The sequence below is a fragment of the Zingiber officinale genome, chromosome 10A, assembly GCF_018446385.1.
Source record: "Zingiber officinale cultivar Zhangliang chromosome 10A, Zo_v1.1, whole genome shotgun sequence".
NCBI classification, from domain to species: Eukaryota; Viridiplantae; Streptophyta; class Magnoliopsida; order Zingiberales; family Zingiberaceae; genus Zingiber; species Zingiber officinale.
The window spans coordinates 76795094-76809774 of record NC_056004.1 but is presented as its reverse complement, the minus strand read 5'-3'; the positions used below and the strand labels follow the sequence as shown (position 1 = coordinate 76809774).

Here is a 14681-nt window from a genome sequence, read left to right as displayed (position 1 = left end):
AGATGAATGGAACCTTGATTTTGGAGATCTAAGTGAGATCCTACCCTGTCTTTAGGGCTGCTTAAACATATGTTGTGACTGGAGATCTAAGTGAACCTGTAGAAATGAGTCCCTTAGGTCAGGGTGGTTCTATGATCATTCGGCCGTATATTAGGTTGCTTGCTTCTAGAGTATGGGGAATTGAGCTCCAAGAGGTCCAACTACCTTTTGGTCGGGTGCCCCTACAGCTAGAGATTGGTTTTTAATCACTGAGGTAATATCTTGAGCTATATAAATCTGGTTAAGTTTCTGAAAGTTACCCAGCCTGCTTTGTGGGGCTAAGGGGTACTGAGGCATGTAATTGAGCATCCCTTTAACCCGGCCAACCATACGCAAGACGACAGGAGAATGAACTGGAAGGCCTATATATTTGTAGGACCGTATATGCGGTTGTATCCCAAATGAAAGGTCGGATGATTAGAACTCGACCAAGTATTTCCCTGTTCATCCTTTGGACCGATCGGGGCATGAATGGTGAGCGGTCATATGCATAAAGTGTTATAGTGTCTCTATCCCTTTCACATAACTAGCCTTTAGATTGACTACCCTTGAATTGAGGTACCTAGTACTGGGCTAGAGGATAGGCCCTTTTCAAGAGTGACCCTTTGACTGTCACCTCTCCTTGACTTGGACTGCCACCTCACCTTGACTCTATCTTCCACATTAGTCAAGGTTTGCTTTTATTACCCCATATCAATCATCATCTGATATTCTATCTAGGTATCTTTTTAATTACATGTAAAATTAGTTATACATATATGTAAAAATTTTTAATTATACATATTCTACACTTCTTTAATTATACATCATTCGGATAATAATTTATCGTATTTGATTTTCTGCAGGATTTTATATTACTACCTTGTATATTAATGTATTATTTGGAGTATTTTCTATCATGGTATAGATTGAGATATCTTATTTTGTAAATTTAGATTTAAATACTTTATTATAATAGTTTAGTTTGTATGGATTGTGTTTGTTTGGATTTAAATACTTCTATCATGGTATAAATAGTTTAGTTTGTTTCTATGATTGTGTTTGTGATTTGTTTAAATTGTAATTAGTTTAGATGATTATATTTGTATTACCATCATTTGTGATAGTTTTATATAGATATGGAAATTGTAAACAGACTATATTCTGAATATAAAATTTTCCTTTCATTTTTTTTTAAATTACTGACAAAAATACTATTTCCATCGGTAAATATCGAAATCGGCAATAATATGACATCAATGTTTACCGATGGAATAGAGTATTCCATCGGTAAATATCGGCAGAAATATAAATTTCCATTGGTATTTACCAACAAAATATAGTATTCTGTCGGTAAACACCGACAAAAATAATATTCCATTGGTAAATTTGTTTACTATTTAGTGACAGAAGACTTTATTCCGTTAGTAAATACCAATGGAATATTATTTTTGTCTGTAAATCCGTTTGATAAATACTGACGGAAATAATATTCCTTCTGTAAATCCGTTTAGTATTTACACACGGAATACTCTATTCCATCGGTAAACACCAACGAAATATTATTTCCGTCGGTAAATCCGTTTGGTAAATATCGACGGGATTTGTAATTTCCGTAGTTATATACCAACAAAACATAAATTCCACTGGTAAAACCATTTCCGATGCATTATCTCTCGACACCTGTTTTTCCATCGTAATTCCATTACTAAATCAATATACCGATGGAATAACGATGAAACTTTCCATCAGTGATCGAGATTTTTTTTGTAGTGATATTACAAACAACAATAATAAGGCTTATCGTACTAGGTGAGATTGACTATATATATATTTTTCATTATTATTGAACTTTACCCTTTATATTATTAATATTTATATTTAAATAAATTTTATCTTATTTTATTATTATTAACTAAATTTTATTTTATGTATATTTATCATATATTTATATCACATAGTTAGAATATTCGACTTTTTACTGAACCTAATAGGCAACTTTGTGAAATTACCAAAGTACTTAGGTAAGTTGGATAATGACAAAATCATGTATGTTGTACCGATTTTACCCTTGTTACTATTCTCAGTCGAATCGATAGTTTTATCAATCAAATCATTTTTTTCATCAGCCGATTTCGATCAAAATCGATTGATCAGCTAATTTCGAAACCTGGAGATCTCAGAATTATATGAAACCAATTTTTATGTGTTCATCTAGTTCTCTTGATTATATTCATGTCCTCAAACATCAATTTGACCTCATATATTGAGAGTAATAATTTTTTGAACATGAAAATGAGTTCGAAAAACTAATTCATGTTCAAAAAATAATTGCTCTCAATATATTGGGTCAAATTGATGTTTGAGACATAAATATAATCATGAGAATTAGACGAACATATAGAAATTGATTTCATGTTAATCAAAGATTGTTTGTTTATCAAACGATTTTTCCCAAAATAGATTTTTCAAAAATTGATTTTGAAATTCATTATAAACAGTAATATTTTAAAAAAAAAATTGATTCATGTTCAAACAAACACTACGCTTAATATATTATATCAAATTGATATTTGAGGGTATTTATATAATCAAGAGAACTAGACGAACATAGAGAGACCTATTTTTATATTATTTCGAGGTCTCTAGATCTATCAGTCGATTTCGAACAATTTTGCCCGAAAATAGCTAATGGACCTAGAGACCTCGAAATGACATGAAATCAATTTTTATGTATTTATTTAATTCTCCTGATTATAAAAATACCCTCAAATATTAATTTGATCTGATATATTGATGAACTTGAAAATATGTTCGAAAAACTAATTTATGTTCAAAAAATCATTGCTCTTCAAGTCAAATTGATATTTGAGGGCATGAATATAATCAAGAGAACTAGACTAACATATAAGAATTGATTTCATATCATTCCGTGGTCTCTAGGTCCATCAGCCCGTCCATCAGTCGGTTTTGGCCAAAATCAGCTGATGGATGGATTTTTTAAAAATCGATTCGACTGGAAAAAAAATCAGTCGAATCAATTTTCGATGGATTTTTCAAACAGTTTGGAAATCGATTTGATTGAATATTTTCCAATCGAATCGATTTTCAAAAAATCCATCCATCAGTCGATTTTAAACAAACTGGCTGATGGACGGGCTGATAAACCTAGAGACCTCGGAATAACATGAAATCAATTCTTATGTGTTCGTCTAGTTCTCTTGATTGTAAAACTACTCTCAAATATCAATTTGACCAGATATATTTAGAGCAATAATTTTTTTATCACAAATATTTTCAAAAAACTAATTTATGTTTAAAAAATCACTGCTATCAATATATTAGGTCAAATTGATGTTTGAGGGCATAGATATAATCATAAGAACTAGAAGAACTCATAGGACATGAGTTCACTTCATTCCGAGCTTTCTATGTCCATCAATTGATTTTAGGTTCATTCGGTCAAAATCGACTGATGGACCTAGAGAACTCGAAAAACTAATTCATGTTCAAAAAATCATTGCTTTCAATATATTGAGTCAAATTGATATTCGAGGGCGTGAATATAATTAAGAGAACTAGATGAACATAATAAACCTGGGCTCACAATGATTTTTTTGAACATGATGAATTAATTTTCTAAGTTCTCTAAGTCCATCAACCGATTTTGACCGAATGAACCTAAAATCAACTGATAGACATAGAGAGCTCATAATGAAGTGAAATCATGTCCTATGAGTTCTTCTAGTTCTTATGATTATATTCATGTCCAAAAACATTAATTTGACCTAATATATTAAGAGCAATGATTTTTTAAATACGAATTAGTTTTTTGAACATATTCATGATCAAAAAATTATTACTCTAAATATATTGGGTCAAATTAATATTTGAGGGCATTTTTACAATCAGGAGATCTAGATGAACACATAGAAATTGATTTCATATTATTCCGAGGTCTCTAGATCCATCGACCCGTCTATCAGCTAGTTTTGTCTAAAATTGGCTTATGGATGGATTTTTTGAAAATCGATTCTACTAGAAAATATTCAGTCAAATAAAGTTCTAAACTGTTTGAAAAATCCATCGGAAAATGATTTGACTAATTTTTTTTCCAGTCAAATTGATTTTCAAAAATCCATCCATCAGTCAATGTTGGTCAAAACTGACGGGTTGATGGACCTAGAGACCTCGGAATGACATTAAATTAATTCTTATGTGTTCATCTAGTTCTCTTGATTATATCTATGCCCTCAAATATCAATTTGACTCGATATATTTAGAGCAATAATTTTTTGAACATGAATTAGTTTTTTGAACATATTTTTAGGTTCAAAAAATTATTGCTATCAATATATAGGGTCAAATTGATGTTTGAGTGTATTTTTACAATCAGGAGAACTAGACGAATACATAGGAATTGATTTTATGTCATTTCGAGATCTCTAAGTCCATCAACCGTTGTCGGCCAAAATTAGCTGAAAACAGTTTATGGATCTAGAGACCTCAGAATAATATGAAACTAGGTCTCTATATATTCGTCTAGTTCTCTTGATTATATAAATGCCCTCAAATATTAATTTGATATAATATATTGAGCGCAGTATTCTTTTGAACATGAATCAATTTTTTTTTAAAATATTACTGTTGAGGATGGATTTTGGAATCAATTTTTGAAAAATCTATTTTGGGAAAATCGTTTGATCGACAAACGATCTCTGATTAATATGAAATTAGTTTTTATGTGTTTATCTAGTTCTCATGATTATATTCATGGTCTCAAATATTAATTTGACCTAATAAATTATGAATAATGATTTTTTGAACATGAATTAATTTTTAGAATCTATTTTCATGTTAAAAAAATTATTGCTCTCAATGTATTAGATCAAATTGATGTTTACTAGTATAAATATAATCATGAAAACTAGATGAACACATAGGAATTGGTTTCATTTAATTCCGAGATCTCTAGGTTTTGAAATTGGTTGATCATTTAATTTTAATCGAAATTAACTGATTAAAAAATCGATTCGACTGATAAAAAAATATTGATTCAACTGGAAATAATAATAGAGGTAAAATCGGTATAGTATATGTAATTTTGTGATTTTTTACTTTACTTATATACTTTGATAATTTTATGAAGTTACCTACAAGCAGTAAAAAATATTAGAATATTGATTAGTATATATTATTATAGGTATATCCCTTTAAAATTATACTATTTTAATTTTTGAGTAATATCTATTTTTAAAATTAAAATAATAAATTTTTACATCTGGAGTAATTGTTTTAAACCTTTTTCAGTCTAATTTTGGATTAAATTTTGGTAGACTTGTTGAACCAATAGCACTGCCGAATTGTAAGGAGAGAGAGAGCGCAAAAAAAACGCCGCTTCAAGTTCATTGGATGATGTCATTTTGGTAAATTTGCGGCGAATCTAATTAGCCCCCGCTTGTCTGCCGCTCAATCCGGCTTGTTACAGATTAAGAGAATTTAATCCACAAGATTGAAACTTTCATCCTTTACAAAAGGAGTGAGTTGCAGAATTCGTCCTTTACAAAAGGAGTGAGTCGCGAATCGCATGCGAGTCGGCCGAAGGCTGGAATCTGTCCTTTTGGCGGCCGAGCAGGGGATGAGCCGCACGCCGATCATTTTCTGATTCTTTCTTTTTTGGAAGGGAGGACAAAATAGTGAGCGAGGAGGAAAAGGGTAAAGGGAGGGCGAAGATTTCCATCTTGTAAATTGTTTTTATCGATTTTTGTTTTCGTTATTTCGTTGATTATACAAGCAGAAGGTCCAGGTGGCGTCGGCTTGTCCGGTGCGCGGACACGAAAGCGCGGGCGCGCAGACGGCAGGTCAATTGCCGGCCACTTGATTTTTGACGAAGATCGAACGGTGGGCGGGCGATCCGGTGGTTTCCTCCTCTTCGATCGACGCGTCCTCGTTTGCCCCATCCCACGAGGGGGATTTCTCCAGGTAGAGGAATTAAATGCCCTCGGATCTCGCCCTCCACCACAATTCAGTTCGTTTCTCGTCAATCTTCTAACTGTAGCCATCTCCCTTTTCGAAGTGATTGCTTGTGGTTTTTCATCTTGCGTCTCGCGTACGCCGCCGACGATATAGTGAAGAAAGTTATGTTTTTTCCTTTCGAGGGAGCCTTTTGTGCGAAATTTCCGGCATTTCATCGACGCCCGGGACCTTTGCAACTTGCTTTGCGGAGGTTCGAGGGGCTCATCGCCTTTTCCTCTACGATTACCCTACTTTCTTCAAAATAGGTTGTTTCTTGGTTGATGCAGTTAAATTGGTTCAAGATGAGCTAAAACAAGTAATCTTCCTCTTGCATAAGGATTAGCTCTCTGGCTTTCTATCTTTAATTTGAGTTCAAGATTCAATTATTGAGCTTTTTGATTTGTTGGGGGAGGTATAAGAACTTCTCCATTGTTGCTACTTCTATTGTTACTGTGACCATTGATCTTCCTTTCTCTTTATCCATGGATTGTGATTGAAAATTTCTGAGGTTATTTTGAATTGTCATAATTGTTTTTTAAGTAAATAGATCGCTGAGATGTATGAGGTATTGGATGCTTCTTTTCCACTCTAGGGACTGATGAGTTTTAACCCCACCTTGTTTCCTCTCATGTTTGTCAGACAAACTTCATTCTTCCTCCACTGATGTAATCCAGTAGTTACTCTTACTCATTTGATTGTTTAGTCTTGTTGGCTAATGTTGTCATGATCATCTAAATTGCATTTGCATTTCGTATCAGTTTTTTAATCCATATTTTGTTGGTTCCTTGCACTGCTAAATTTTGAACAGCTGATTATGACATAATGCTTGTTGATTGTTGAACAAAGAATAAGTTTGTATCTCTAGAAATGTTTCTGAAATAACTTCCCCATGGATATTTCAGTGTTGTGCTTCTTGATAGATATTGATTAAAAAAACAATTGGATATAGGGGCGGTTGTTTTATTAGTTTATTTTGACCGTAAAATACTAGAGTGCTATCTGTTGTGATAAACTTGATTGTGTCCTGCCATAGATCTAATAATTGCAGTTGTTTCTCTACTACCAATGATGGCTCTGGGTTTATTGATTCATTAATCAAACTTAAGATCCTATAGACATTAGCCCTGTGAATAGATACCATAGCTTGATGTAAGTTATGAAATTTCTGTATGTTTGATGGATGAATGTGTATGCTCTGCATACAATGAAAGGGGAAGGATAAGATGTTTGATAACTGATTTCCATCAGAAAATGATTTATAGATTGGCACAGCGGCCTCAAATGCTTTATAATAATCTATGCTTATATCTCATGACCTACTTGAATGTTTGCTAGGTGCTTAATATACGGTGACCTTCAATTTGTTACCCTCAGTTGTCTTGTTTACCTGAAAAAGATATGGTGTATGGTGGTAATTTTCTAAAATTGATTAAAAAAAATCTTAATACACACTTTTATTAGAATAATTTGGCACATATATATACAACTTTACTTGTAAAGAAAAAAAAAGAAATAATTGATCATAAAAATTAGGCATGTAGGCCACAATATGTCAATTACCAAAAAGAACAAGAAAAACAAATAATAACCATGAAAAATTAGCTAGAGAGGAAAACAAATGCCAAAAATAAATTAAATCGATATTTTAAATTAGAGTGATTTTAACAAATCAACCTTCTAAAAATGAGTGATTTGCTAAATCACTCCCCTCATGATGGAATTGAAATGTTTGTTATTCCTAGCTTATTTACCATATTTTCAAATGATGTCAGTAGTAAACAATCTGTTCCTTGGTTGAAACGTATATCATGCGGACAATCCTTTTATCATTTTTTTCTTAATGAAATGATGTTTCACTTCTAGGAGAGTCATTAGGGATCTTCAATTCTTCCCGTAATCTCCTGAGTCATATCCTCGCACAATCTCATATGCAAGTGCTTGAAATTTACCTTTGCATTGTTTCAAGCCACTAGTTTCTTACTTCTCCAAGTCCTCTTATCCCTAGTAGCAAATCTCTACAGTTGATTGGAAAACCTTGAATTGGCTCTATATTCTCCTATGGTGGTCCCAATCGCTTTCTTAGGTATGATCAAATTTATTACAATGAGAGCACCTCAGAGGCAAATTGGATTTTTGATCTCTAATAGGTGACACTATTTTTTGAACAAATGCAATGTTGTTTATGGGTTTGTCTTTCTTAGAGATCTCGTGGAAGTGCCCCATAGATTTCATTCTTAGAGATTAATGTGCGCCTACTTGCTTTACGTCACACTTCTGCAAAGGGTTCACCATTAGGGGTCTTTTGCCTAGTGAGACCAATTAGAAACTCATATAAATGTTCCTTTTCTAGTTGTCTTTTAAGCTGCATATTGTCCTTTAAATACGTCAATCTACCTCGTAGTGCATTTCCAGCTCCTGCCAAAGTGTCTGCAATGCATTATAATATTCGGTGCTATATACTTGTGCTTATTTTTTATTTGGAAGATTTGTGAGTCATTTTCGAAATTTGAATAATTCTTCCTCACTGGATCCCAGATTGTTTTAGGAGTTTGAAGAAATTGTAGGATCTGTTCTGTGCGATCGGGGGAGGGGGGGAGGTGAATATTGATTTGTCTTCTTTCTTTTCGTTTCAGTATTCCTTCGATCTATCAGAGTTAGTCGTTGCAGAATATAATAAAAACAATAAAGAACGAAAAGAGACATGCGGATTTACTTGGTTCCCAACCCCAAGATCAGTACGTCCAAGGCCGAAGTATGGAAGGCGCCCGTCCACTAGATCTTCTTTCCAGAACTTTTTCGGAGGTGGAGAAACAACTTTCAAATTAATAACACAAGAACAAATAGAATGAACTAAAGTATAACTTGTGAATACAAACAAACTTAGTCGTCGATCGGTCCGGAAGTCCTAAGTGCATCACACTCCTCCTAGTGCTTCCTCGGTCGGATGACCAGAGCCTTGTCTTTTTTTGAGCGTAGAGTCGGAGAGTCGAAGAGTAGAGAATTGTTGTTCTTGAACGTAGAGCCTTCGTCTCCTTTTATAGGGATTAGATCTTTATCTAGATTAACTCTTATCTGGATCCAGCCTTATCTTTATCCATATCATCTGACTTATCCTTATCCTCATCCACATCATAAAGTTGAATCTAATCTTTTTCCACATCAGCTTCCATGTCAACCTGTCATGTCAACATCTCTAACAACTTAGCAATCTAGTCAACCTAACCAGTTGGTCGGCCGGATCAATTTTTCGGTCAACTGAACCAAGCCAAGTCACCGATCCGAGTCCGAACTCGAACTCGGTCAATCGAACACAATCAGTCTACCAATCCTTGGGATCGGTCTACCAAACTGCTAGTTCAGTTGATCGAATCGGTTTGGGTTTGGTTCAACCTGAGTCAAGTCCTGTTCACCTCGGACTTAGTCTAGCCGTGTCCGATTACGTTTGTTTGCTCTCTGTTTTGCTTTCAGCTTCAGGTTCCTACAAAATAGATATACAAAACATAAGCAAGCAACTTAGCCTAATCCTATAAGTCTACCTAGGCTTGCCTTTAGTTTAGGGTAAATTCCTCCAAGACTTTACCACCTAAGGTCTACACCTTAGGATTTCACCTTGCCAAGCCTTCAGTGCTCCAGATCCACTTAGAATTTTACTCTAGTTGATCTTGACCCTTAGGACTTTCCGCTAGATCTCCAATCCTCGACCTATCTAAACTTCCGACCCCTAGGACTTCTAGCCTGATGTCCCCTATTTACCAAGACTTTCTGGCCAATCCAGGACTTCCTTTTCTAACCTTGAGTTAGTACTAGTTACTCAGTATACTGTTCACCTACCTAACCTCCAGTTAGGACTTTCCTTTGCCAAACATCTGGTCAATGAACTACTTGAACTTACTTTTACCTAACCTTAGTTAGGACTAGTCACTCGGTACACTTCTCTTCTGCATAACCTCGTTAGAACTTTCCCTTACCTAACCTTCAGTTAGGACTTCCATTGCTAGTCATCTGGTCCTAACTAGATTTTTTTACTTCCAAACATCAAGTCCTGAGATTAATCCTTGGTCAGATCTGACCAGACATAGGTACATTGTCAAATATCAAAATCCTAAAGGCTGATTGCACCAATAGGAACAAATTGGTATGACTTATATGTGGCTCCATTGAGTTAATCAACTATGCCATGATAAGAAAGTTATTGAACTCCCAATTTGATTTAATTCAGTCTTTTGTGCTTGGGCGCTGAACCTCACGGTGATGTAGCCAAGTTTCCCCCTCCCTCAAATTGCCAACAAGATGGACTAGGATTACTGAAGGGACTTGTGATTTGAGCGATGCTTCTCCCAAGGCTTATGCAACTACATAAAAACTGACTCGTTTGGATGTACTAGATGAAGTCATATCCTTATCCAAGTTGCTCTTAGAACTCATATTTAAAGAATAGAAATGTAAAAGGTAAAAGAGAGATGAAGACGAATTTTTGAGCAAATGAGTATGCTAGAATTGATTAAAAGGAACCTTCATACACATTTTTATTCCAATAATTTGCCTACAAAGAAAAAAAGAAGAAATAATTGATCCTAAAAATTAGGCACACAAACCACAATCTAATTACCAAAAGCAATAAAAAAATGGAACATGGAAAAAAAGAATCAACTAAAAGGAAAACAAATCAGCGAAATAAAGCTTTTTCTGTAAGGGAAACAAATCAATCTTTTGAAATTAGAGTGATTTGCTAAATCACTCTTAAATGTTGAGTATTCTAACATTTCATTCCTCCTTGTTGTCATAGATATGCAATTCATAACCAGTAGGGAAAGTGGAAACTTGGACTAACAAGATCTTAGGTAAGAATTCTTAATGAGATAATGGGCATAGAAGTTTGTATTAGAAGGGTATGTGTTTATCACCCACTATTGGTGAAAGAAGATGGCTACATCATTGTAAGATGGGAAATTTAGAATAAACACTGATTCCTTGTTAAGTAGCATATCAAAAATTTATGCTGCATGAATATATAGGGTTTCTTTGTGTTGTTTTTCATGTCCTGTGCACAATTTCATTTGTACAACTTGATCGCTCTGGTTGTTGATTACTCAGTTGAATATATGCATGCATACGTGATGTGGGTTCATCCTCTTGGTGGTTGCTGTTAAATCTCTTTTGGGTGAATTTCCAGCCTAGGAATTTCCTGAGACAATTGCTTATAGCTATCATTTTCTTTTTACTTGCTTTTAAACTTCCATTATATCATATATGTCCTAATTCTTACGTCGTAAAACTGGATATGCAGAAACTTTCCTGGAGTGTTAAAGTTCACAGTTTGATTCCAACCGCATGGAGATGGATGAAAGTGTGGGAAAAAGAGTAGTCAAAGGATTCAGAAGAGGAGCTGGCATTGTTTTCAGGGATAACAACCCAGAAGATAGTAAATCCCAGAACTGTAGTAGGGCTGGCTGCATCAGTAGAGTTTGTTCGAGTGTAGGTTCCTGCAGTGAGATCCCTGAGAAGCCTAATCATGTGAAAGCTTCTTTTCACGCCATTAGTGGCAAAGCAATAACTGGGAGCTCATCCAAACCATTCTTAGTTTCTAGTACCCGTAGATTCTTTCAGAAACAACCGAACCAAGCACATCTACAGGAAATCACTGTTGCAGAAAGTAGCCATCGACAGAAAATTGATGATATCAATAACAACAATGAAGAGGTCCTGGTGGACAATCTATATTCTAATGGAGTAAAAGAAGTCACAGAGTCTGAACCCAAAGTGAGTAAGAGTCTTCAATGTGCAGTTCTGAAAGGCTTATCTACAGACATCCACGAGCCATCCAGTAACTGCAGTATCATGTCAAGTTCAAAGGTGCATAAGCAGATCAGTAGGCGACTAGTATCAGGTAACCAGGAAGCTTCCACAAGTTCGTTTGGCCCTCGCACTACTTTTGCATCTAGAAAAATCGCCCAAACTAATAAATCTTTTTCACACTGCCTTAATACTGGGGTCCCAAGGTGTGGTCTTAAAGGTCTAAGTTCCACATCGTCAACAGATGTTTTTCCTTCAGACTGTCCTTCCTCTGTTTCATCTAGTTCTAGGAGGGTTGACGTGATGGGGAAGAAACCATCTAAGGGAGAAAGTTCCGCTGCCAATAGGAGGATTTCAACTACAGAGACTTCAGTCCCAAGTATTTCAGTTCCCAGAATCATGAGTGATCCAGTTTCAAGAAGCACCAGAAATCGAATTACCACTTGTGATCGTGCATTTTCAGTAAGAACTCGAAGAACTTCTCAGGCAAGTGTAGAAGAGAGTGGCTGCACATACATACCAAGAGAGTCTGTTGCTACCCACGTTCAGCAGAGTAGAGCTTCTGTATCAGACCTATTACAGGAAAATTCAGGAGCATTTTCTATAGATTTTCCAGATGGTTTCAGTAATGCGTCTGGACAACCTAGTTCAAGAAGTCATGCCACACAAAGTAGGGAAGCTTCCCATTCTGAAGGTGGCACACATATCACCCATGTTTCTTTGGGCAATCAACTGGGCTACCGACACTTTAGTTTGGAAGGTGTCGCAGAGGTATCCTCCTTTACCTTAACCACTACATGATAGAAGGAATTAAGATTTTCAATTGACCTGAATGGAGAATCTTGATTCAACCATATTATTTTACTAATTTATTGTCTCTAATCCTTTAAAATGGAAGTTTCAGAAATCTGAAGTTTACTCTACTATGTGCACAGATTTTATTGGCACTGGAGCAGATCGAACAGGAGAGGGATTTAACTTATGAGGTAACCATATCTGTTTTTCAGGCCACAATTATGAAATAAGTAACTGAACAAGGCTTATATTCTTGCAGCAATTATTGGTTCTCCAGTCCAATTTACTGTTAGGAGCAATAAGGTTCCATGACCGACACAGAGACATGAGAATGAATATTGATAATATGTCCTACGAGGTAACCTGTCTCAAGATCCCATTTAACTATTCAATATCAGATCCTTGCTTACCCAATAATTTTTGCTGTATCATCATGCTTGTTGAAAAATCGAGATAGTCTTCTCATTTGTTTGTCATCCTATTTAACTAGCAATTGAAATTTAAATTCTGTATTTCCCATGAAAAATAACCTTCTGTGTGAAGGTTGATAGGAAGTATCTATTTGAGGGCATCCAATATAGAAGAAGATTCATAGAATCTGCCCCCAGACAGCGTCTTGCAGAAAATTTTAGAAACATCTCCATGATGCACTTTACCCTGCATTCATAGAAAATGCATTTAAGATCCTTATAGGAACTAACAAACCCTTGTTCGACTATGAATTCGTGAATTTCATCTCTCATCTATTGCATGTACTATGCCTGGAAAATAGGAACTGTTAGCCTTGGAGGAGAAAATGGGTAATGTCAGCACAGCCCTTAATGAAGATCAATTGTCAAAATGTCTGAAGAAAAGCATATATCCAAATGCCTACCTTGTTCCTGGAACAAGTGTTCATGGTAGCGATAACGATGACGCCAAGTGCTGCATATGTCAGGTACTTCATTATTTGCTATATGTTCCTTATTAATTTAAACATAAATTAGTAAAGCTGATAATATTTTAAAACTTATTTAATGGTTCATTTCAGTTTGTCAGCTACTTTTAAAATTTTAAGTTAAATGAGGTATAAAATTGTATATTTGTAAAGTTAATGCAAAAAATGTAAATTATTGTGTCCAGGAATGAGTGTGTACTCTCGAATTTTCACCTAGCTGACTCCCAATAGTTGTAACTACCATTGGTTGTAATTCTTTTTCCCACAGGAGGAATACATAATTGGAGATGAGGTAGGCAGATTGTGGTGCGAGCATCAGTATCATGTAGCTTGCATCCAGCATTGGCTCCGGCAGAAGAATTGGTGCCCCATCTGCAAGTCATCTGCCTCGCCATCTCAGGACTGAAACTGAGGCTCAAAACTTGTGTCACCCAACAAATGTAGGAACTCAACAAGATGCTCAAAATGTGGAAACCCACTCTTCCGGTTTGATGGAAACCCTTGTAAATCCTTTTGCAAGTTAGAAGCAAGCCACTGGCTCTCAAGAATTCATGTTTAGGATAAAGATTGCAACTTTGTGCTGAAGCCCAATTGGATTGCTTTGTTTGCACTATTTATGATGAAGTTCAATGATAGAATACCACTGGCATTAGTTTTGTTGCTGTTTGAAATGAAAATAAGTTTGGCAAAACCCTTCCAGCAAGCTTTTGCCCTTGTTGATGACTTCATTTTTTGCTTGTTGGATTTAAACAGAGAAAAGACACCAGTGGGTACAATTATTTGCACCAATAGAGCACATGCTGTCCTACAGCCTCATTCCACATGTTTCAATATATTTGCTCTGTTTTTTATTTTTTAGAAATTGGCATGTATTGCAAATGTAATAATAGAAGTCCAAGTAAGGATTAGTGAAAGGCCAAATAGGTTGATGAGGACTAGATGCTTAGTATGAGAAAGTCCAAGTAAGTTAGAGTGTTAGATAGTTGACACATGGAACCAACAAGGTCAGGGTTCGGGAGTATGATGTCTAAGCAGCTTAGGGAGATTAGATGCTAGATAAAGTGATAAAGTCTTGGAGGTGAGGAGTTTCTAGTCGTGGAAGACTTGGAAGTATGATTAGTCC

The 14681-nt window shown here is 35.3% G+C and overlaps 1 protein-coding gene across 5 annotated transcripts; it reads left to right on the top strand.

The window, feature by feature from the left end:
* Nucleotides 1-5500: 5500 nt before the first annotated feature.
* Nucleotides 5501-14215, top strand: LOC122026393. Of its 5 annotated transcripts, XM_042585107.1 has the most exons (7): nucleotides 5502-5733; nucleotides 5816-6000; nucleotides 11321-12597; nucleotides 12762-12812; nucleotides 12881-12979; nucleotides 13394-13558; nucleotides 13827-14215. In XM_042585107.1, the coding sequence occupies exons 3-7, from the start codon at nucleotides 11365-11367 to the stop codon at nucleotides 13962-13964; spliced, it is 1686 nt and encodes a 561-aa protein (XP_042441041.1). In that variant the 5' UTR covers nucleotides 5502-5733; nucleotides 5816-6000; nucleotides 11321-11364; the 3' UTR covers nucleotides 13965-14215. The 5 variants fall into 5 exon arrangements, with proteins under 5 accessions (XP_042441043.1, XP_042441041.1, XP_042441039.1 ...); XM_042585109.1 differs by lacking the exon at nucleotides 5816-6000 and having other exon boundaries at nucleotides 5501-5733; XM_042585105.1 differs by lacking the exons at nucleotides 5502-5733; nucleotides 5816-6000 and adding an exon at nucleotides 6031-6299.
* Nucleotides 14216-14681: the final 466 nt, after the last annotated feature.